The 21,560-nt window shown below is 55.6% G+C and overlaps 2 protein-coding genes across 8 annotated transcripts; both read left to right on the top strand.

The window, feature by feature from the left end:
* The first annotated feature begins 1,923 nt into the window (after positions 1-1,923).
* On the top strand, positions 1,924-16,551 carry Hmgcl (3-hydroxymethyl-3-methylglutaryl-CoA lyase). Of its 2 annotated transcripts, none has more exons than XM_005394774.1 (9): positions 1,924-2,030; positions 5,034-5,117; positions 7,253-7,360; positions 8,003-8,098; positions 9,271-9,419; positions 11,161-11,224; positions 12,156-12,344; positions 14,487-14,612; positions 15,957-16,551. In XM_005394774.1, exons 1-9 carry the CDS (start codon positions 1,971-1,973, stop codon positions 16,056-16,058), a joined length of 978 nt encoding a protein of 325 aa, XP_005394831.1. In that variant the 5' UTR covers positions 1,924-1,970; the 3' UTR covers positions 16,059-16,551. The 2 variants fall into 2 exon arrangements, with proteins under 2 accessions (XP_005394831.1, XP_005394830.1); XM_005394773.2 differs by having other exon boundaries at positions 1,942-2,542.
* Positions 16,552-17,365: 814 nt separating this feature from the next.
* Positions 17,366-21,547, top strand: Gale (UDP-galactose-4-epimerase). 6 transcript variants are annotated; one of them, XM_005394778.2, is made up of 13 exons: positions 17,370-17,454; positions 17,713-17,827; positions 18,825-18,950; positions 19,028-19,158; positions 19,251-19,366; positions 19,444-19,557; positions 19,782-19,958; positions 20,178-20,291; positions 20,363-20,429; positions 20,510-20,595; positions 20,700-20,777; positions 20,956-21,070; positions 21,146-21,547. In XM_005394778.2, the coding sequence occupies exons 4-13, from the start codon at positions 19,038-19,040 to the stop codon at positions 21,202-21,204; spliced, it is 1,047 nt and encodes a 348-aa protein (XP_005394835.1). In that variant the 5' UTR covers positions 17,370-17,454; positions 17,713-17,827; positions 18,825-18,950; positions 19,028-19,037; the 3' UTR covers positions 21,205-21,547. The 6 variants fall into 6 exon arrangements, with proteins under 6 accessions (XP_005394834.1, XP_005394837.1, XP_005394835.1 ...); XM_013519498.1 differs by having other exon boundaries at positions 19,006-19,158; XM_005394776.2 differs by having other exon boundaries at positions 18,825-19,158.
* The last annotated feature ends 13 nt before the right edge of the window (positions 21,548-21,560 follow it).

The raw sequence follows: 21,560 nt of genomic DNA, 5'->3' as shown, positions 1-21,560 counted from the left end.
TCCTGGGTTTGTTTTGGTTTTAGTTTATTTGTTTGGTTTTTTGAGACAGGATCTCCCTGTGTAGCCCAGACTGGCCTCAAACTCATGGCAATCCTCCTGCCTCAGCCTCCCAAGTGCTGGAATTACAGGCATGTGCCACCACATCTGGCCTGAACCTAGTCATTCTAATAAGTGACAAATGATTTATTGAGAATGATGTAGGAAAGTAGGAAGAACTGTCTGACTTTAATGTATGACAGAGGCTCTGAAAGGAAAAGAAAGCCGGGTTTAGTGGCCCATGCCTGTAATCCCAGCACTCGGGAGGCTGAGGCAGGAGAATCATTGTGAGTTGGAGACCAGCCTGGGGTACAAAGTGAGCTCAAGGCCAGCCTGAACTGCATAGTGAGACCCTGTCTCAAAAAAAAGAAAAAAAAAAGTAAAAGAAGAAACATTGGGTATAAAGAATTCGTACAACAGCACAGTTCAGAATTTCCAAGGGAATTTCCATGAGCCGATGGCATGTCTCAAGTCAAAGTCACTCATCAGAGGAACCTCATCCCTCACTGCGGAGGAGGACAGCATTAGTATCCTGCATGCTGTCCCTGGCTGCGAAGGGCCCCAGGGAGCATCTGTTGCGTTGGTGCAAGGGTTCGATTGACCCGGAAAGGCAGGGACTCGTGCTCCTCTGCTCCTCATGGAGGATAAATTGATCAGTTATTTTCACATGTGTTTTTCCTTTAATTTTTTAACTTTACTTCATGTCTTTGAGCTTCATCGCAGCTGTTGCATGTTTCAACTGTTGTTTCTGCTTATAGATGACTAGTACTTAATTGTATGAATATATTATATGCTAATGTATTCTCTTTTGGATGGACAATTCAGTTACTTGTAATTTAGGGTTGTTAGAAATAAGATGACATAGGGGCTGGGGATTTAGCTCAGCGGCAAAAGCGCCCGTCTGGCAAGCGCAAGGTCGTGAGTTCAGTTCCCGGTACCCGCGGAAAAAAAAAAAGGGCTGGGGATTTAGCTCAGCGACAAAGCTCCTGCCCAGCAAGCTCAAGGTCGTGAGTTCGGTTCCCGGTACCGGAGAAAAGCCAAAAAAACAGCATGAAAACGGCAAAAAAAAAAAAAAAAAAAAGACCCTAGAAATAAGACGACGTAAAATATTCTTATGCAACTATTTTTGTGATCTTGTATTTTCTGATCTCTTGTGTAGATACCTAAAATTTCTGGGTCATGGAACAGATGTTTGAATAATGTTTGTTCGTTTGTTTTTGGTCTTTTTTGAGGCAGGGTCTTGCTATGCAGTTCAGGCTGGCCTTGAGCTCACTTTGTACCCCAGGCTGGTCTTGAACTTGCAAGGATCTTCTTGCCTCAGCCTCCCGAGTGCTGGAATTACAGGCGTGGGCCACCACGTCCGGTTTGAATAATGTTATAAAAAAAAAAAAATCACCAATTCGATTTCTAAAGTGGTTATAAGGTTTTAACTCCTACCAGTGGTACATGCCTATATTGAGTATCTGCTATTCTTACTCGGGTTGCCTACCTGCCTGTCTGCCTTCTTTCTTTTTTTCGCTTTCTTTTGCCTTTTGTTTAGGTTTGTTGGTTTGTTTGTTTGTGACAGGGCCTTGCTTTGTAGTTCAGGCCGGCCTTGAACTCACTATATAGCCAGGCTGGCCTCGAACTCGCGGCAATCCTCTTGCCTCGGCCTCCCGAGGGCTGGGATTACAGGCTTGAGCCGCCATCCCTGGTTTTTCTTGCTTTTTAATTTCAGCTATTTGGGTGGATGCATACCGCTACCTTATGTTGGTTATGTCCTGCAAACATGTACTAATAAAAAATAAATATTGAAATAGAGGAATAAATAAAAGCAATGTGAGCTCTAATACGTGGGCAGGGCATCTCACGTCACTCCCAAGGCTCCACCCAAGTCAGGGCCACGCCCACCGGCAGTGACGTAGGCCGGGCGCCGCGGAGGAAGCTGGTCCAAGATGGCGAGCATGAGGCGCGCGCTGCCGCGGCGGCTGGTGGGCCTGGCGTCCCTCCGGGCTGTAAGTGCCCCGGCCGCGGCGGCCCCGCAGGCACTGTGACGGTCGGGTCCGGGGACTTGGCCCATGGCGGCTGTTTCCCGAGAGGCGGAGCCGAGCGCTTCCTCTGGCCAGCACTGGGGGAGTATTGAAGTTTGGACCCGCCCGGTCTCGCTCAGACCCCTTGCCTAGGAGGGGAAACTGAGGCCCGCCGAGGCAGGGCGGTCTTTTCGGATCGTGGAGACCTGGGGCGTCACCCCGGACACCCTGATTCTCTGTCCAAAGCCCTTCCTCTCGCCCTGGCTCCTTTCGTCTCCTCGTTGAGCCTCAGACTTCTCCAGCGCTTCGTTAGTGAAAAACACCAGCGCCCTTAGTGCCGCGGGGGAAAAGCGAGTTCGCCCCCTGCCGCCTCCGTTTCCGGCTTCGGTTGTTTTGGGGACTCGAGGGGCGTTTGGATGGCCTGGGGCCAGGCTGTGACCCCCCGGGTGGCGCTTCTAGTCTGTCCGACCCTGATGTTGTCCTGTCGTCCGTGCCCCGTGAGTGCAGGGAAGGGGAATCCGCGCCGGCTGTGTCAAGGGTTAAATAAATTCTGTCGGTTAACGCGTGTGCCGGTGTGGTCATCCGCTTTCCGGGCTCAGTGACAGTTTTTTATTCTTCGGAAACCTCAGTGTTTCACCTGTAAAATGGGTATTACCTTATGGGAGAAAATGTAAGTCAAGCATTTGGCATTACCCTGGCTCTTAATAAATGGGTCAATCGGTGGTATTTTTTTGGAAGGAGTTATATCAGCAGTGGAAAAAACCACTCTCCTGGCAGTGGGTTCCTTTCGGAAATACATTTTAATGTTTTTAGGCTCCGCACCTCCACCAGCTGCTCATGGGTAAAATGATAATGACTCCAGCCAGGAATAAGAAAACTAAATAAGGTGGTGGATAATTATGGCCTTTGAACAAAATAAAAACATTATATAAGGAAATGAGAGGCTGGGGATTTAGGTCAGCGGCACAGTGCCTGCCTGGCAAGCACAAAGTCGTGACTTTGATTCCTGGTACCGGAAAAAAACCAAAAAAAAAAAGGAAGTGATCCCCCATGGGGTTACTAGCATGTGTTTAGAATCAGAACCAGACCTGGACTCGAGTCCAAGCTGGTTCACTTTCTGGCTGTGTGATTTGGGGTAATCGTTCATCCTTCCTGGTGTTGGATAGCAGTTGTCCCGGCCGGGAGACACCATTGCCTATGGCCTGGCACTGGGTGTTGGCATTGATGTAGATACACCATTGCTCAGGACACTGGCAGACAGTACTTCCGTGATTAGAGGAGCTATCTCTGGGCAGAATTCCAGAGAAAGAAGGAACTGGGCATTTAACCAGAACAGAAGCCTGGCCTGAACCGTGGTAAACAGGAAACAATAATGACCCAGGAGTTGGGAACGTGCTCTTGAGCCACAGCTGCCACGTGACCTTGGAAGAGTTCATCTCTGTGCCTCAGATTTCTCACAGCTACGTGGAGATTTGTGATAGTCCTATCTAAATTGCTGAGAGATGAGATGGGTTAATATGGAAATACAGAAGTCCTTGCCAAATAGTAATTACTTAACAAATGTGATTTATGGTATATAAAGATCTGTTACCGGGGCATAGTGGTGCGCACATGTAATCCCAGCACTTGGGAGACTGAGCCAGGAAGGTTGTCATGAGTTTGAGGCCAGCCTGAGTTACATAGGGAGCTCAAGGCAAAGCGAGACCCTATCTCAAAGAAAATTTTTTTATGGGCAAAGAAGTGGAATTCTGTTCTCCAACAGTAATTTAGAAGCAGGTTTTGCATTCTTTCAACAAAATTATTTATTGAAAGCTAGTAGGTAGTAGAACTTTGAAAATAGAGCATTTCATAACAGAGGGCCCGGGTCATGAAACTGAAGTTCCACTGGAGTGCTTTTAGGGTCATCAGCCAGAGGAGGCCAACATCTCTGTCAGGGAGAGTCAAGTTGCAGGGGCCTTCCTGCTCAGCCTATTGGTCCCGTGCAGTTCAGCGGCTTGACCCTTAGTCTGTAGGAAGCTTTGCTGGCTAGAAACAGGGCCACTTAGGTGAGTTGTCAAGTTTCAGCTGCCTCATAGCAGAGCACATTTCCTTCCTTGAGGGCCTGGGGGGTTGGGATCCTTGGGAGGTTATACAGCATGTTTCCTTGCCCTGTTTCAGTATGCTTGTCCAGATGAAATCTGGTAAAAGGAAGTTGATTTGAAGAGTTATATTAAGAAGGGGAGGGGAAAGAAGTCCGTGGTACTTGCCCCATGTTACCTGCTGGGGGGGAGGGGTAGGAATGGGGCAAACATATAAAGGAGGATCGAAGCTTTCTTAGGAATTTTTGTTACTGTCCCTCGGCAGCTGGGGGTATCATCTCCTCTCAAACTCCTCTCCCTCTTGTCCTCAGCCTGGGATTAGACCAGAGCTTTCCTGTGTGGCCCCAACCACACTTGGAAGTCCAGAGCTCATCCATCCCACACGCAGTGACTGCCCTCCTCTGGGACAGCCAGGCCTTGGCCTTGTTCGTGCTTTCAGTAACTTTAATGACTGCCTCCCGCGTGCCAGGCACGGTGCTGGGGAGAAGGCCGCACACGCATGGGACATTTTCTTTGGGTACCGGGAATCGAGCTCCGGACCTCACGCTTGCCAGGCAGGTGCTGCGCCACTGAGCTGAATCTCCAGCCGGACACCTTTTATGAGATAGAAAGGATGAAGTCAGGCTTTAGGAGAAAGGAGAGTTCTTTTCGGGGACTGTTGGGTTGGAGAGGTGCAGAGAGTGTCAGATGGCAGCCGGAAGTGGGTCTGGATTTCGGGGAAGAGCCTGTCCAGGGAGTGCATCTTGCTCGTTGCCGTTCTGAATGCAGTGTGCTTTTTGATCTAGGAGAGGCCACATGAGAATGAAACAGTAAGAACTACTGCTTCCTGTCTCAGTACTACTAAGGACGCATCCTATCGGACCAGTAAATCTTGACAATCCCTTTCTCTTGTTTCCCCTTTTGAACCAAGGTCAGCACTTCATCTATGGGCACGTTCCCAGCGCGAGTCAAAATTGTGGAAGTTGGTCCCCGCGATGGTCTACAGAATGAAAAGGTAAAGACAGAAATCAGCCAACCAAAAAAAACAGATGTCTAGAATAACACGTATATTCAGTTTTACACTTTAAGAAACACAAAAGTTTGTATGTGTGGAAGCATTTAACCTGGAAATCAGTGTAAAACAGTGCAGTCCTATGAAACTTTCTGTGAAACTTTGTTTCTTTGTATAATTTTAATCAACTTAAATTTAAATAACCACACCTGGCTAGCAACTCATAAACTGTATGTAAATAGTTACTAAGATGTTAACAGTGTCATTTCTGGGAAATTCTAAGCGTAGTTTTCTTTTGGCATATTTTTCTGAAATAATCATGTGTTTTTTAATGAGAAAAACTTTTTTGAGCTGGGTGTGGTGGCACATGCCTATAATCCCAGCACTTGGGAGACTGAGGCAGAAGGACTGTCGAGTTCAAGGACAGCCTGAGCTACATAGCAAGATCTGCTCCCCCAAAATTAATTTATTGATTAATTTAAAACTTTTTTCTTCTTTTTTTTTAAAAAAGCATGGCCACCCTGGCTTTAACAGTGAATGCTTTTTGGAAACAGTAGTCTGAAGGCTCCGTGAGGGCAGAATCAAGTTTGTTATGATTACTGCTGGACCCCTAGCACCTACCGTCATGCCTAAACATGGGAGCTTTCAGAAGTTATTCATAGCTGGGAATGGTGGCACATTCCTATTTTTCCAGTATCCTGGAGGGCTGAGGCAGGGGGTTTACAAGTTCAAGCCCAACCTAAGACAACTTAGTGATTTGTGAGACCCTGTCTCAAACATTTTCTAAAAGGAGGGCCTGAGGGTACAGCTCAGTGCAAAGGCCCTAGGTTCAATCCCCAGTACCACCAAAAAAAAAAAAAAAAGAAAGAAAGAAAGAAAGAAAGAAAACCAAAGTGTTAAACAGAGGCTGAAGATATAACTCAATGGCACAGTACCTGCCTGGCAAGCACAAGGTCCTAAGTTTGATTCGTGGTACCCAAAAAGACCAAAAAACTAGGAAACATTATTTGTGAGATACTTGAGAGAATAATTTGAGCCTGTGAGTTTAAAACCAGCATGGGCAGCATGACAAGGCCCCATCTCAAAATAAAACCAAAAACCATTATTTTTGAGTGGATTAAGTTAAATCAGCAAGGGAGAAATTGGAGGGGGCAGGTGGGAGGGCCTGGTGGGAAGAACCTGGAGTTATTAGGATTTTGACCTAATCCTTGGTACTGAGGAGCTACAGAAGGCTTTTACATTTCTTGTTTTTGTTTTTTTTTTGGTGGGGGTGGGGGTCTTGCTATGTAGTTCACGGTGATCCTCCTGTCTCAGTCTCTTTGTTTTGTTTTGGTTTTCTTTTTTTTTTTTTGAGGTAGGGTTTCACTATGCACTTCAGGTTAGTCTTGGACTCACTTTGTAGCTGAAGCTGGTCTCGAACTCACACTGATCCTCCTGCCTCAGCCTCCTGAGTGCTGGGATTACAGGTGTGAACCACCATGCCCAGCTGTCTCAGTCTCTTGAGTGCTGGCATTACAGGCACCACACCTGGTCCAGAAGGTTTTTAAACAGGAAAATGAGACCGTGGAGGCTGTGGTTTTAGAAGATGTGTAGGATGATTTGGTAGAGACAGACCATGCCATACACCCATGAGGTAATGGTTGTAGGTTTGGAAGGAGGAGTCATAGAATTTGGTGGCTGACTAGGTGCGGTGGGGGAGGGAGAGAAGCAAGCTTTAGGCTGAGTACTTGTGGGCAAAGTCCTGTGCAGTTGGGAGCCAGAAAAGGGAGGGTGTGGTGCTCTGGCTGCTCCATCCTGTAGCACCCAGAGGGCGTGAGCCATCGATGCCCTTCCAGACTGTGCACAATTTATGATGGGGCTATAACCTCGCACACATTTAGTTAAGGAAAAGTCTGGATGGCAGAAAAATACTATTTCCATGTAAATATGAACTCCTTTTCAGACGGGAAGCTGTCTCCACCGAGGCACACTATTTGTAGACCTTGAAGACAAGCCTGTTCCCCACCCAATTGGCAGGGGTCACATGTGAATTTATGTTAGCGTTTGAAAGTCAAGACGGTGGGGTGCCAGCTGCAGCAAAAGCTGGGAGCCAGCAGCGCTGCCCGCCGATCTGATTTTCTGGTGTCTGTCCTGTGTAGAATGTCGTACCTACTCCAGTGAAGATCAAGCTGATAGACATGCTTTCGGAAGCAGGACTTCCTGTTATAGAAGCCACCAGCTTTGTGTCTCCCAAGTGGGTTCCCCAGGTGAGCCCCAGCCTCAGGGAGAGGCCTTGCCCAGGTGAGGAGGAGAGGGGAGTCTTGGGGCTGCTTTTGGAGCCAGCGGAAGTCAGGAGCATAGCTTCCCCTGGCTTTGGCTTTGAGAGGTCTCAGGTGATGCCCAATGCTGTGTTGCTCCGGGAGGACGTGACTTAGCCGGGCGGCTTGGGTTCAGTCTCAGCAAGCCCAGCTTGCTGATGACCTTGCTGAGGTCTCTTCGTTTTGCAGATGGCCTGGCAGGGCTCTTCTGGTTCTAAGAGTCTCGAATCTCCACGCCTGTGCAGTAAAAGACTTCCTGCTGCACAGACCTGGGCGATTGGAGAAGAAAACGAGCTTTAGATAATAAAGAAAATGGAACAGTGCCTGGCTGGGAGCAGTTCTCGGCGAATGGCAGATGGTGGTGTCCCAGGTGCTACCTACCTGAAACTGCTAGTACTGGCCGCAAGGCGAAATCAGAGATGTCACTCAACCCAAGGGCCTCCAGGCAGCACAGCAGTCATAGACTATAAACTCAGCCCTGCAGAAGACTTGCTCTCCCCAGCCCTGGAGAGCAGAGACTTCGTGGTGCAGAGGCTTTCCTCTAACTTTGAGCACGCTGCCTGCTTTGGCCATGTGTCCTTTGGCTCCTAGATGGCTGACCACACCGAAGTCTTAAAGGGGATTCAGAAGTTTCCTGGCATCAACTACCCAGTCCTGACCCCAAATCTGAAAGGCTTCGAGGCAGCGGTAAGAGGAGTGTGTTGGCGGGGCCTCCTGGGATGAGATGGATGGCGTTAGTCCCCGTGGTCCCCTGCCCTGGGATGTCCATCTGAACGTCTTGTCTCCGGTGGTGACCAGCACCATCAGACCCTGGGGCGGTCGTGGCCCTGCCCCTCACTGCTTCGTGAGCTTGACAGGTTGCTTAAGCTCTCTGAGCCCCGGTTCTGCCAATAAACTGGGACTAATGATAGTACCTGATGTGCAGAGGATTTCGGAAAATAGATTCCACGCAGTTCCGTAGCAAGAGCCTGATGTAAGTATCGAGTCAATGCTGGCTGGTATTATTACACAGTGCCTCAGAGAAAAGTACCCAGGTTCTCATGAGCGTTTCAGCAGCAGTTGTTGGCGTCTGCCTGCTACGTTTAGACAGCAGACAGCATCCCTGGCAGGTGTTGGTTCTCTACTTAGGCGAAAAGCTTCTTTCAAGAGTGGCTTTCAGAGTGGTGGTGGCGGGGCCGTTGGGGATTTCGTTAGGAGATGTCACAGCTGTGTTTTTGGCAGTCCTTCCCTCCCTTGGGGTTCCGGGGATGGAACCCTGGGTTTCACCTTGCTGGGCAAGCGCTCTACCACTGAGCTGCAGCCCCGGCCTTGGCTTGTTCTGCACTACAGTTCACTGTGTCCTTCCCAGATCTGCTGTGAGAAAGCACCACATGCGGGGTGACTCAAAACAAGAAGAATGGGAATACCCTCCCATTCTGGAGGCCAGAAGCCCAGAATCAGGGTGTCGTAGGATTGGTTCCTTCTCAGGGCCCACAGAGCAGCCGTTCCTGCCTCTCCCAGGCGCTGGTCCCGGCCGCCAGCCCTGGCCTCTGAGGGTTATCAGCGCCGCAGCTGGGGAGCCCCCCGCCTTCACGTGGCCTTCTCTTTGTCTCTGCCGGCACACAGCCATCTTCCAGTCAGCGGTCGTACTGGATAAGGAGCCCGCCCTCCTCCAGTGCAGCCGCCTCTTAGCTAATCGGCCTCCTCCTCGAAGACCCCGTTCCTAGATAAGGGCCTGGCGCTGAGGACTTGGCCTGTCTTGCCAAGGGGACACAACCCAGCCAGGGACGTCCCTGTACCGTAACATTGAGCATAAGACGACTCTGCCACAATGTCAGTGACCCCGAGAGGGCTGAAGGAACTGCTCTGGGCGTTGACAGGTGGCTGCTGGCGCCAAGGAGGTGAGCGTCTTCGGAGCGGCCTCAGAGCTGTTCTCCAAGAAGAACATCAACTGCTCCATAGAGGAGAGCTTCCAGCACATGGGCGGGGTCCTGGAGGCCGCGCGGGCTGCCGGGGTTCCCGTGCGGGGGTGAGTCAGGCCATGCTGGCGTCCTTCGGTGCCCGCCTGGAGCGGGCTCAGCTCTGACCCCAGCTGCCCTCCCCACCACAAGCTCCTTGCCCTGGCTGGGGGCAGGTAAACGTGGTCAGAACACCTCCTAGCAAGTGCTTTGTCTCACCCCTTAATCTGGCCAGGGCCCTGGGGGCATCCGGCAGGACAAGACATGAGGTAGAGGTGAGTTCCGTCCCAGCTTCTCCCCCAGCTTGTCGCATGTCCCTGGGGAGCTCCTGAGGATGAGTCCCCAGCAGCAGATCCTCTGGGTAGTGTACATGAAATGTCCGGTTGAAACCTCCACTGAGCCCAGCACAGAGCGGCGGGCTCCACCTTCCAGCCGGGTGAGGATGGGGAGGGTGACCGGTCTCCGTCAGGGCACACAGCATCCGCGTCACAAGTGCACATCCGATCACTCCTGATTGAAAACACTTCTGTGGCTGGCCAAGTTCAGACTTTTTTTTCTTTGCAGTAGTAAGAAATGAACCCTCACCGAACTATATCCCCAGGCCCTTTATTATTGTTGTGGTTTTCTGAAATAGGGTCTCAGAAGCTACCCTTGAATTCAGCAATCCTCCTGCTTCAGCCTCCTGAGGGCTGGGATTACAGGCATGTGACACCCCACCTGGTTCATTTATTACTTTGAGATAGGGCCTTGTTAAATTGGCCAGGCTGGGCTCAAACCGGCGATCCTCCTGCCTCAGCCTTCCAGAATGCTGGGATTAAAGGCATGTGCCACCATGCCCAGCTCCGACTTATTTCCTTTTCCCGTGCTGGGGCTCAAACCCGGTGCTTTGTGCGTGATAAGCGTGCGCTCTGCCCCTGAGCTCCATCCTCAGCTGCATTCAGTCATTTTAATGTGGTTTACAGGACCTTGCATGACTTAGGCCCTACCACTCACTGCAGCTTTGATGTTTATAGCTCCCTCTGACCTTCACGTCTGCACATCACACTCAAGCTCAACTGGAGTTTTTTTCCCTTCACCACGTGCCTCACATGCCTGCTGTCTCTTGTCTTGGGCCTTTGCGCTTGCTTTTTTTGTTTTGTTCTGTTTTGTTTTGTCTTTTTGAGACAGGGTCTCGCTATGTGGTTCAAGCTGGCCTTGAACTCATTTATGTAGCCCAGGTTGGCCTCAAACCTGCAACGATCCTCCTGCCTCAGCCTCCCGAGTGCTGGGATTACAGGCCTGCACCACCACGCCTGGCATTTTTCGCTTGCTTTTTATAGATTCAGGACATGCTCAGCCTACATCCTGCCTGTTCTCCTCCTCTGTGGATGTCGGTTCCTCTGAGAAGCGTTCCCTGTCCCTCAGCGCAAGTTGGTGCCCTTCTTCTGGGGCACAGTCCCACGGTCCCCTGTGTCTTCGAAAGTAACATTTAGCTGCTGGTTAAATCCTCCCCACCCCGAACTGTGCTGTGCGCAAGCGCGAGCCCCTGTCCCTGCCCCTGGCGTGCCCTGCTCTCTGTCACTGTAGGGAGTGGAGCAGACACTCGGGACAGTGACTGCCTCCTGAGCACCAGCCCAGCCTCTCCGGCCGCTGTGCGTTTTTGTCCCACACGTGCCCACTCATGCTGCCCTCTCTGACCACCCGCCCCCTGCCGTGGGGAACCCCTGGCTGCTCCCAGGCCCCTGCAGGTCTCGCCACTACTCCCTCCCCAGCCACAGCCCTGCGGCCTGAAGCGCCTGGGGTGCTGATGAGGCTCCTCCCGCACTCCCACAGGTACGTCTCCTGCGTGCTCGGGTGTCCCTACGAAGGGAAGATCTCCCCGGCTAAGGTGGCTGAGGTGCGTGTGTGGCCGGGCGGGGTGCTCCTGTGCCCGGTGCGCAGGTGATGTCTGCACAAGGGCCTCACCCAGCAGCCCCAGGGTTCCCAGTAGAGAGGACAAGTCTTTCTCTGAAGGGTCAAAACTTCCAAAGATCTTTTATTCTTCCATTTTATGGTTGAGGAAACAGACTAAACAACTGCTACCCGGGTTGCAAATGATAAAGCCAGGCCTCAGACCCCACTTGTCTCCCCACAGAGCCGACTTGTTGCCCGATACCATGTGATATCTAGATAAAAGAAGTAGCCAGAGTCGGGCGTGGTGGCGTACGCCTGTAATCCCAGCACTCGGGAGGCTGAGGCAGGAGGATCGTTGCAAGTTCAAGAGCAGGCTGGGTTACCAAGTGAGCTCAAGGCCAGCCTGAACTGCATAGTGAGACCCTGTTTCAAAAAGACAAAAAAGAAAAAAGAAATGGTCACAGGGCTGGGTGGATGTGGTGCACATTTGTAATCCCAGCACCCTGGAGGCTGAGACAGGAGGAACACCGCAAGATTGAGGCCAACCTGGGCAGTTTAATGACTTAACGAGATTCTCTGTCAAGATAAAAAAGGTTGAGGAAGTAGCTCAGTGTAAAGGTCCTGGGTTCAACTCCAGTAGTGACAAAAATAAAAGAACAGATTATAAATGAAAGATGGCCGGGGCTGGGAGTGTGGCTCAGAGGTTGAAGTAGTTGCAAAGTGCGGGGGCTGGGGGCAGGATCCTGCTGCCGTGGCCAGCTCTGCTCCTCAGGGGCTGGGGGCTCTTCATCGCACTACAGTTGCGGGAGCCTGGGGCCCAGCAGGCGCCCAGTGCGTCCGGTGTGGAGGTGACCAGCTGGGCAGCGGATCCCCCTGAGCCCTCTGACCCGGGTCCGTGGAAGCTGGGCGTCTCCACGTGCCTCTTTGCTTCCCAGGTCGCTAAGAAGCTGTACTCGATGGGCTGCTACGAGATCTCCCTGGGGGACACCATCGGTGTGGGCACCCCGGGGCTCATGAAAGACATGCTGTCGGCCGTCACGCGTGAGGTGCCCGTGGCCGCCCTGGCTGTCCACTGCCATGACACCTATGGCCAAGCCCTGGCCAACACCTTGATGGCCCTGCAGGTAACTAAAGCACACGCCCTGCCTCCTGAAGGGCTCTGTTCCACGTGTCATGCACGAAACATTCACTGATGTCAGTGTGCCGGGGCCAGGCCAGCAGTAGTGGCTAAAGATGTGGTGACCCAGTCACGCTGAGTGTTGGGACACTCCATAAGGTGACACGGGCAGGACCCGAGGAACTTGGGGTGGGAGCCGTGCGGACACGCGGCAGCAGAGGGCGGGGAGTGACCAGGCCCAGGAACAGCGCACCCGAGCGGAGGTGCTTGCTGTGTCCTAGGGATGCAGCGCAGCAGTGTGACCGGCAGGGCAGTGGGAGAGGTCGGCAGAGGTGGAGAAGGGCTGGGGGCTGGGGGCCTGGTGGGACCTCTGGCACTCTCCCACATGGCCGAGCAGCTAAGGGAGAGTGTCGGGCAGATGACAGTGAGGCCATGACCTGAAAGGGTCTCTCCGGCCACCTGTGGAGATCAGACTGGAGTCAGAGAAGCAGAAGGAACCAGTTTGGAGGCCGCAGGGATCCAGGTGAAAGGTGGTTGGAGGAGGCCGGGAGATGGGGGCCTGGGGTGGGTGACAGCCGCCTCTCTCAGGCCTCCTGGGGGGCTTCCAGGAGAAGGCTGGCAGCTGTGTGGGTCTCTGGGCTGGTGTGGACATGGTGAAGTCTCAGCACAGAGGTGGGTATTAAAGACCACGAGGTCACCTGGGAGTGAGTGTAGGTCAGGAATTTGTCTGAGGACCGAGTAGTGAGGACTCCAGCTTTTATTTTTTTATTGTTGGTGTTTTGTTCTCATTTTGAGACAGGGTCTTGCTATGTAGTTCAGCCTGTCCTTGAACTCACTATGTAGCTCAGTCTAGCTGCAAACTTGAGGCGATCCTCCTGCCTCAGCCTCCTGAGTGCAGGGATTACTACCACAGCTGGCTTTAGGTCCAGTCTTCCTTCCTTCCCCTTTCTTCCTTGCTTTTTAAAGCTGGGAACTGGGTGTGGTGGCGTACTCCTGTAATCCCAACACTGCTGAGGCTGGAGGACCCCCGTGAGTTCAAGGCCAGCCTGTGCTACCTAGTGAGTTCAAGATCAGCCAGAATTACAGAGCAAGACCTTGTCTCAAAACCCAAAACTGAGTAACAACAACAAAAAGATTGGACCAAGGCCTCCGGAAGCCAGATGTGTTGGAGGGAAGCCAGGGAGAACCCGCTCAGGTTGATGCTCCTGGAGTCGCATGCAGGCGGCAGCCTGACCTCTGGATGTGCGTAGCTCCGTGGAGGTCTCCGGTGAGCTTGGCGTGGGCTGCTGCAGTGGGAGAGTCGCGGAGAGAAAATGTCATTCAGAGTGGGCTCAGGTTAGAATGGCAGAGAGTAGGGACTGCCCCTTTGAGGCGGTTCGCTTTGAATGGGCCAAAGCCGTGGGAGATTGGAGGGGTCCCCTAAAGGGGCTGTGAAAGCTGGCGCAGTCCCAGCCTGCTCGTGTAGGAATCAGCCCGCAGAAGGCGGAGGAGCCCTGGAGCCAAGAGGTCGGTTAGCAGGGCAGCGGGGCGGGCCTGGGGCGCTGTGGAGATGGCAGCGGCCCGAAGCTGCGTGACCTCAGGCAGTGGGAGGGCCGGGGCTCTGCGGCACCCATACGCGCAGTGGGCTGATGGACAGTGGAGTCAACTGGTGACGTCTCTTCCGATGGCGTATTTCCCTGTGGCCAAGGAAACCGCTGAGAGTGCGGATGGGGCAGGGGTGGTGGAGGCGGGAGGAGAGACGGTGACACGGCCTTCAGGAGAGTGGGCAGTGGCCAGCCTGGGGCTGCCGCACGGTCCCCTGCGGTAGTGAGGCCCGCCCCGGGGCGCGCGAATCCGCAGCACAGAAGATGGGGCCGCCGATCTGGAGGGGCCCCTCGGAGGAGGTGGCCTAATTTAGGCTGGGGTCCTCAGGCTGGGGGTGGGGTCACCAGGAAAGGAATGGGGGGAGGTGCCCCCGGCGGAGGAGACGGGAAGGAGACGAGACCCTGTGCGGGAACCCAGGGAGGCCGGGTCTTCGCCGCACAGACCGCCGCGCCGAGGGAAAGCTCCTTGCCTTCGCGCCCAGGCGCTGGGGAGGGAGGTCTGCGCGGGCGGCCCCGCGGGCTCCGGACCCGGCGGCAGCACTGTTTCCCCGTCCTTGCGTTTCCAGATGGGAGTGAGTGTCGTGGACGCCTCTGTGGCAGGACTTGGAGGCTGTCCCTATGCACAGGGGGCGTCGGGGAACCTGGCCACGGAAGACCTGGTCTACATGCTGACGGGTTTGGGGATTCACACGGTAAGCCTGCTGCCCCCTGGTGGTGGCAGCCTGAACTGACCGAGGCTGTCGCGCTGCCCGGGACAGCAGCTGATCTGCTGTTGGGGGTTGTTGGGTGATGGGGGTTAAGGGTGGACGTGGCAGGGGATAAAGGACTTTTTTTTAATCTTGTGTTCCTGAGCGAGCAGAATGTGACTGAACAAGGTCACGAACAGGCACAAGAAGGCTGGGAGCGTAGAATGATGTCCAAGGTGCAGCTCTGTGAGGCCCAGGATTATGAAAGAGGCCAGATCGCTTTGCTTGGTTTGTTCTCTGAAGATGAATGTAGTAGAATTAGACACCACCCTGCCACCAAGGCTCAGCCAGTCTGTAAAGATCCTTAGTGGTGGCATAGGAGCCATGTAGTATCAGTGCTCTGAGATCCAATGAAATGGAGTTTAGAACCCAGCCCTGTCCCTCACAGGCTGGGTGACATCAAATTATTTGTTTTGTTTTGATTTGTTTTTTTTTGAGACAGACTCATTATGCAGTTCAGACTGGTCTTGAACTCACTGTATAGCCCAGGCAGGCCCAAACTCGAGGTGATCCTCCTGCCTCAGCCTCTCGAATGCTGGGATTACAGGTGTGTACCACACCTGGATGTGTCAAGAAATTGAAATAATAATAATAGTACCAATCTCATAGGCTGTTGTGAGGATTAAGTAAGAAAATACTGAGCCAGGAGTGGTGGTGCACACCTATAATCCTCCTATAATTCAGGAGGCTGAGCCAGGAGGATTGCCTGGAGTTCAAGGCCAGCCTGGGCTACATAGTGAGACTGTCTCAAAAAAAAGAAAGAAAGAAAGAAAGAAAATATGTGGCTGTGGGTGTAGCTCAGGGGCAGAGAACATGTTTAGCATGTGCAAAACCCTGCGTTCCATCTCCAGTACCAAAAACAAACAACAAAAACAGAAACTCTGTCAGATGCTGAGGATAGAGCCTGGCACATTGTACAGGTTGGCAGATGTGAGCTATTACGAGCAAAGCTTGTCCTCCCAGCCTTCAAGTTGTTTTTTTTATTCCTACCCTTCTGCCTCACAGTCCTTACTTCAATATGCAGCTTTTGACAAGGCCAAGTCTTTGTGGCCCTGGTACAAAGGCCCCCGTTCCTGCGATGCCACTCCTGGTGGTGGCATCAGAACTTATGAGGGAGAGTCAGAGGGATAATGCCGGATGGCAGACAGACGCGACCTCACAGCTAGCAGGTGTCCCGTGGCGGGGAACAAACAAGGGCCTGCTTGTTGTGGCCTTTCCTCCTTCAGGTCGTGCATCTCCCTGGGGGTGGGGCGGTCCGACTCACTGCACCCTCTAATTTGTTTCTCCAAGGGTGTGAATCTCCAGAAGCTCCTGGAAGCTGGCGACTTTATCTGTCAAGTCCTGAACAGAAAAACCAGCTCCAAAGTGGCTCAAGCTAGCTGTAAACTCTGAGCCCCCTGCCTGCCTGTAGCCTACAGATTGCGCGGGGAGTGGGCCGCACACGGATGATTCCTGGATGGGGGAGTGGAGACAAGATGAAGTTGCAGGCACGCCTCAGCCCACTCTGCCAGGCTGTCCCGGCAGAAAGAAGAGAGGGCGACGGCCCTCCCTGTGAGCCCTGCATGGGAGTGTGCAGCCGTGGGGGACCCGGTGACGCAGAGTTGAGTGCCTGAGGCACTTGCCACCCTGCTTGGACCATTGTGATCGTGGTGTCGCATTCTGGGTGACCTCTGTCAGCCCCACCCTGCTAGTGCTGTGGGGCCATCTCTGTCGTCTTAGGGCAAAGGGCGGGGAGCAGGTTGCTCTAAACTGGCAGTGGGCATCTCATGGTGAGGGCTAGGCTCCCGCGGTGGCCGTCCGCCAACTCCAGCATCAGTGAAAAATCTCTACTCTGAACGTGATTTTTGAAAACAGCTGCTGTAATTAAAGATTTAATTTTCCAGTATCTCGCTGTGCAAATGTGTGCATTTATGAGAAATCTCTCCCACGTTGCACTGAGGGGAAAGTGTAGACTTTGAACTTGTTTATGATCTATGGATTTCTTCCCTGTTTCCCCCGCTGAGCCTCACTGCAAGGCCTGCAGATCAGAGGCACTGGCCGCCAGAGCACCGGCTGTGCCTCCGCGCCCTGGCCGTTGCGCAAGCTCCGGAGGGCAGCGGCGCCCCTGACCCTCTTGGCCCGGGCATCGGGGAGGTGGGACACCCGTGCGCTTGTGCACTTACTGCTTCTCTGCACGTGTTTTCAGTATGCGGCGACGTCATGGACATCACTCCCTTGCGATTTATTTACCTGCCTTGTAAGAAACAAAACCATGCACTGCTGAGCGGCTGTCAGCAGGCGGGGTGCAGACGCACCGTTCCCGCGGGCGGCGCCGCAGTCTGGGCGGGCTCAGAGCTCGGGGCGGCTTGAAGGGTTCCTTGTTCTGCTTCCAAACTAGACTTCCAGAACCGCGGCGGGGCGGCCCCCTGTTGACTCCGTGCCGTGGAGTCCGACACTTCCCGCGAGACGTGGAAGGGCCCGGCAGACCCCGGTGGCTGGAAGACCCCCGGCTCGCAGCGGGGCCGGGGTCTCAGGAACGCGGGCAGGGGCCTTTCCCGGTTACCCGTCCGTTCCGGCAAGGTGCCGCCCACTTCCGCCCTCCCTGGGAATGCGTTTGCGGTCGCCTTAAAGCTGCACGGAGCTTTTGTCCTCCCGGAGTCTCCGTACTGACCACAACCCAAGTGACACGTCTCCAGGGGGCGTGCAGGGGGAGGGATCTGGGTGGCTGTCAGCTCTTAAAGGGACCGCGCTGGTGGGGCTCGGGAGGCGGTGCCGCTGGAGCCAGCGCGAGGCGGGCGATTCCCAGCAGGTTCGCGAGGCGGGAAGAGGGCCGGGTGGGCTCGGGAGGGGCGGGTGGTCGGCAGGGAGTGAGGGAGTTGCAGGAGGGTCCGGGCCGCGTTCGAAGCAGAGCTGCGCCAGGGCGAGCCCGCCCCTTCTGCTCCCGCTTCCCGCGGCCGGGCGGCCCGGGTTCATTCATTCCGGGCCCAGGACTCCTAGCTCTGCCCCTTCCGAGCCGGGGCCCAAAGTCCTGCACTCACGGCCAGCGCCCCGTCCCCTCTTTATGCAGACTGGGGAGACTGAGGAGGCGACAGCTCACCAGGGTCATCCCCTGGGTACGGGGCGAAGTCGCTCTCCGGCCACCCTGCCTGCCTCGCGGGAGCCCTCGGCGTCCACTTGCCCAGGTCCGCAGAGCGCGCGCCGCGCGGCGGGGAGGGAGTGGCGGCGGCTTGGGCGTCGGGCAGAGTCCAGGGGAAGCCTCGGGGAGGGGCTGTGCTGCCAGCCTGGAGATCCGCATTCCAGCCCGGCCCTCACTGGCTGTGCGGCCACAGGCAAATTAGTTAACCTCTCTGACCCTAGTTCTGCTCCGGTAAAGTGCCGCTAATAACACCTGCCTCGCCCAGTTGTGGGGCGAACTCGGGAAAATAACGCATAAGTGCCGCGCACAGAGCCTGGCACGCAGCGGGCGCTTAGTCAAGTGGGCTGGAGCTGGATGAGCCCGGAAGGGTTTCGGGCAGCCTGGAGGAAGACGGCAGCCGGCCAGGTCGCGGAATGAAAGGCGTCAGTGTCTGGGGATTCCTCTCCGCTCTGCCCGCTCCACCCAGAGTTTGTTCAGGGCGGAGATGCGCACCTGGCAGTGGAGACGGGGCCAAGTCCACGTCCACACTGGCCCACCCGCTGCCGCCTGAAGTTGGGCGGGATCCCCATCACCTAGCCCAAAGTAACCTGGCATGGGGACCTAGCCAGAGCCAGCCTGCTTCCCTGCGGTGGGGTGGGGTGCCCTCCAGGAAGTGGGGCTGCAGCCCTGGAGCTGGGCGCAGCAGGCCAGGCCAGCGGGGACCCACCCTTTCTTCCTGGTTCCTCCCAGCTGACCCTTGAGGGAAGGGGCTGCCTGGTCCCGGTGCCCAGGAGCCTGTTGACAGGTAGTGGTGCTGAAGCTACCAGGGAGGGTGGAGTCTGAACCTGAGTCCTGTTCCCAGTCCTGCTGCCCTGTCCCCTTTGCCCAGGACTGTCCAGTCCCCAGACACTGGGGAGGGACGCGTGGGTCCTTAGCAGTCTCCTCGAGGCTGAGTCACCTGTGGGGATTAGAAAATACGGTGCCTCATCCCCCTTCTGCGGCAGGCCTTTAGAATCACCTGGTCGCCCTCCCTGCCATGTAAATGGTGTGTATACAATTCTTAGCTCTGGAACTGCAGCCTGGAGAGCAGGTGATCCTGGAAGCCTAACGCCAGAGAGTGCCAGTACCCAGGCTTGAACCAGAGCGGACTGCAGCTGCTCTTCACCGACTCACTGCTCCCCACCTCCAAGGTGAGCTGGAGGAGGGGCAGGCTCGGGATGGGGAGAGGCCTGGGCGGCCCCACAGCCACCTCTGCACTCTGTGCCAGGCCAGGTGCGATGGCAGAGAAGGTGCTGGTCACCGGCGGGGCTGGCTACATCGGCAGCCACACCGTGCTGGAGCTGCTGGAGGCGGGCTACTCACCTGTGGTCATCGACAACTTCCACAACGCCATCCGCGGTGAGCGTGGGTGGCGGAGCTGGGCTTTCTGGAGGGGTGGAGGGAAACCCTGGCTTCCAGGACCCCGTTTGCTGATCTCGGTGCCCCACCAGGCAGGGGCTCTATGCCCGAGAGCCTGCGGCGGGTGCAGGAGCTCACAGGCCGCTCCGTGGAGTTTGAGGAGATGGACATTTTGGACCAGGTGGCCCTACAGCATCTCTTTAAGCAGGTAGGTGCCCGCAGGTAGGGCCTTTGCCAAGGGCGAGGCTGGTGAAGCCACCGCTGACCCCCACTGTGCCCCTGCAGCACAACTTTAAGGCTGTCATCCACTTCGCGGGGCTCAAGGCCGTGGGCGAGTCGGTGCAGAAGCCTCTGGATTATTACAGAGTTAACCTGACAGGGACCATCCAGCTTCTGGAGGTGAGAGGCTGGCGCGGGGACACAGCCCAGCCCCAGCGGGAAAGTGCTCGCGTGGGTGTTGGACGAGGCCATGCAGTGTCACCAGGACACGTGGCTGTTTTCAGCTCCCAGCCTGAGTTCTGCGTCTGTAAACGAGATGCCGGTGACCTCAGCCCCCTCCCACTGCACAGGAGGGGCAGGGCGGGCGCAAAGCGCAAGCCACTGATGCCTCCCCTCCTGGCCAGATCATGCGGGCCCACGGGGTGAAGAACCTGGTGTTCAGCAGCTCAGCCACCGTGTACGGGGACCCCCAATACCTGCCTCTGGACGAGGCGCACCCCACAGGGGGCTGTACCAACCCCTACGGCAAGTCCAAGTTCTTCATCGAGGAGATGATCCAGGACCTGTGCCGCGCAGACAAGGTGAGGCCCCCTTGAGGCTGAGGGGATCCCAAGCACCCCTCTCCTCCCTACTCTGATGAGGAAGCTGGGGCTCAGAAGTGACAGTGACTTGCCCAGGGTCGCAGCACTGACTGGGACCTCGTTTCTGGAGAAACACGGGACAGCACGGCGGGGAGGTAGAAGGCCCTGGACTCAGCCGGGACCCCTGCCCCGCCCCGTGACCTGACCTGAGCCCCACAGGCCTGGAACGCGGTGCTGCTGCGGTACTTCAACCCCACGGGCGCCCACGGCTCGGGCTGCATCGGCGAGGACCCTCAGGGCGTCCCCAACAACCTCATGCCCTACGTCTCCCAGGTAGGGACGGGTGGCCCCAGGGTGCTGCTGATACAGGGCCTTGGAGGAACTGACCTGACCTCTGCCCCTAGGTGGCAATCGGGCGACGGGAGGCCCTGAACGTCTTTGGCAATGACTATAACACAGAGGATGGCACAGGTGAGCCTAGGGCCAGGCGTGGGGACCCCGGAGAGAGACTGAGGCAGCATCAACTCCCCGCCCAACCACCTCCTCTGCAGGCGTCAGGGATTACATCCACGTTGTGGATCTGGCCAAGGGCCACATCGCGGCCTTGAGGAAGCTGGAGGAGCAGTGTGGCTGCCGGGTAGGAATGGGGGAAAGAGAAGTGGGGGGGGGCAGATGCTAGGCAGTTGGGGTCCAGGGGAGCGGCTGGTCCAGCCCCTTCCGCTAACCCTGCTCTCTGGGCAGATCTACAACCTGGGCACTGGCACAGGCTACTCGGTGCTGCAGATGGTCCAAGCCATGGAGAAGGCCTCAGGGAGGAAGGTAGGCCCTTCCCGCTCGCCTGCCTGCGGCTGACCCAGCCCCTCAGCCTGCCTTGCACCTGGCCCTGGGCGCCTGCAGGTGACACCACTCCACCTTTGTGCTCTCTGAGGATCTGGCCAGCAGCGGGGGCGAGGCCCAGGGCCAGTGCAGCTAGGCTCTAGCCACATGCATCTTGCAGATCCCATACAAGGTGGTGGCACGCCGGGAAGGTGACGTGGCTGCCTGTTATGCCAACCCCAGCCTGGCCCACAAGGAGCTGGGCTGGACTGCAGCCCTGGGGCTGGACAAGATGTGTGAGTGCTGGCCCTGACCGGGGGGAGGGGGCTGCCCTCAGGCCGGGTCCTGACCACCCACCAACTCTGTCACAGGTGAAGACCTGTGGCGCTGGCAGGAGCAGAACCCTTCAGGCTTCAGCGCGCAGGCCTGAGGCCCCGCCCCTGCCACAGACCGGAAAGGAAAAGAGAAGCAACTGTCCGCTCTCCAGCCCCTGGCAGGACCCCAGGCTCTGGAGCTCTGGGACCAAGCCAAGGCCACCCTACCTCAAAGCCCAGCTGGGCCCGCTCAGCCCACCAGGCAGGAGGCCGAGGGCTCCACTGACCAGGAGCCAAGGTGTCTCCCGCGTGTCTCCTGCCGGGCCCAGGAAGACAGCAGGGCCACCAAGCGTGGGCGAGCAGCAGGGCCCCGGGACCACACCTTCCTCCCAGGCACCAAATGACACTGCTACCAGGAAACTTTCCAAAGTATTTAAAATAAAGTTTTCTTTTACCGGGGCAGATTCTCACA

The sequence above is a fragment of the Chinchilla lanigera genome, unplaced genomic scaffold (assembly GCF_000276665.1).
Source record: "Chinchilla lanigera isolate Chin_1 unplaced genomic scaffold, ChiLan1.0 scaffold00051, whole genome shotgun sequence".
Lineage (NCBI taxonomy): Eukaryota > Metazoa > Chordata > Mammalia > Rodentia > Chinchillidae > Chinchilla > Chinchilla lanigera.
The sequence above is the reverse complement of the archived record's forward strand: the minus strand, read 5'-3'. Positions and strand labels throughout refer to the sequence as shown.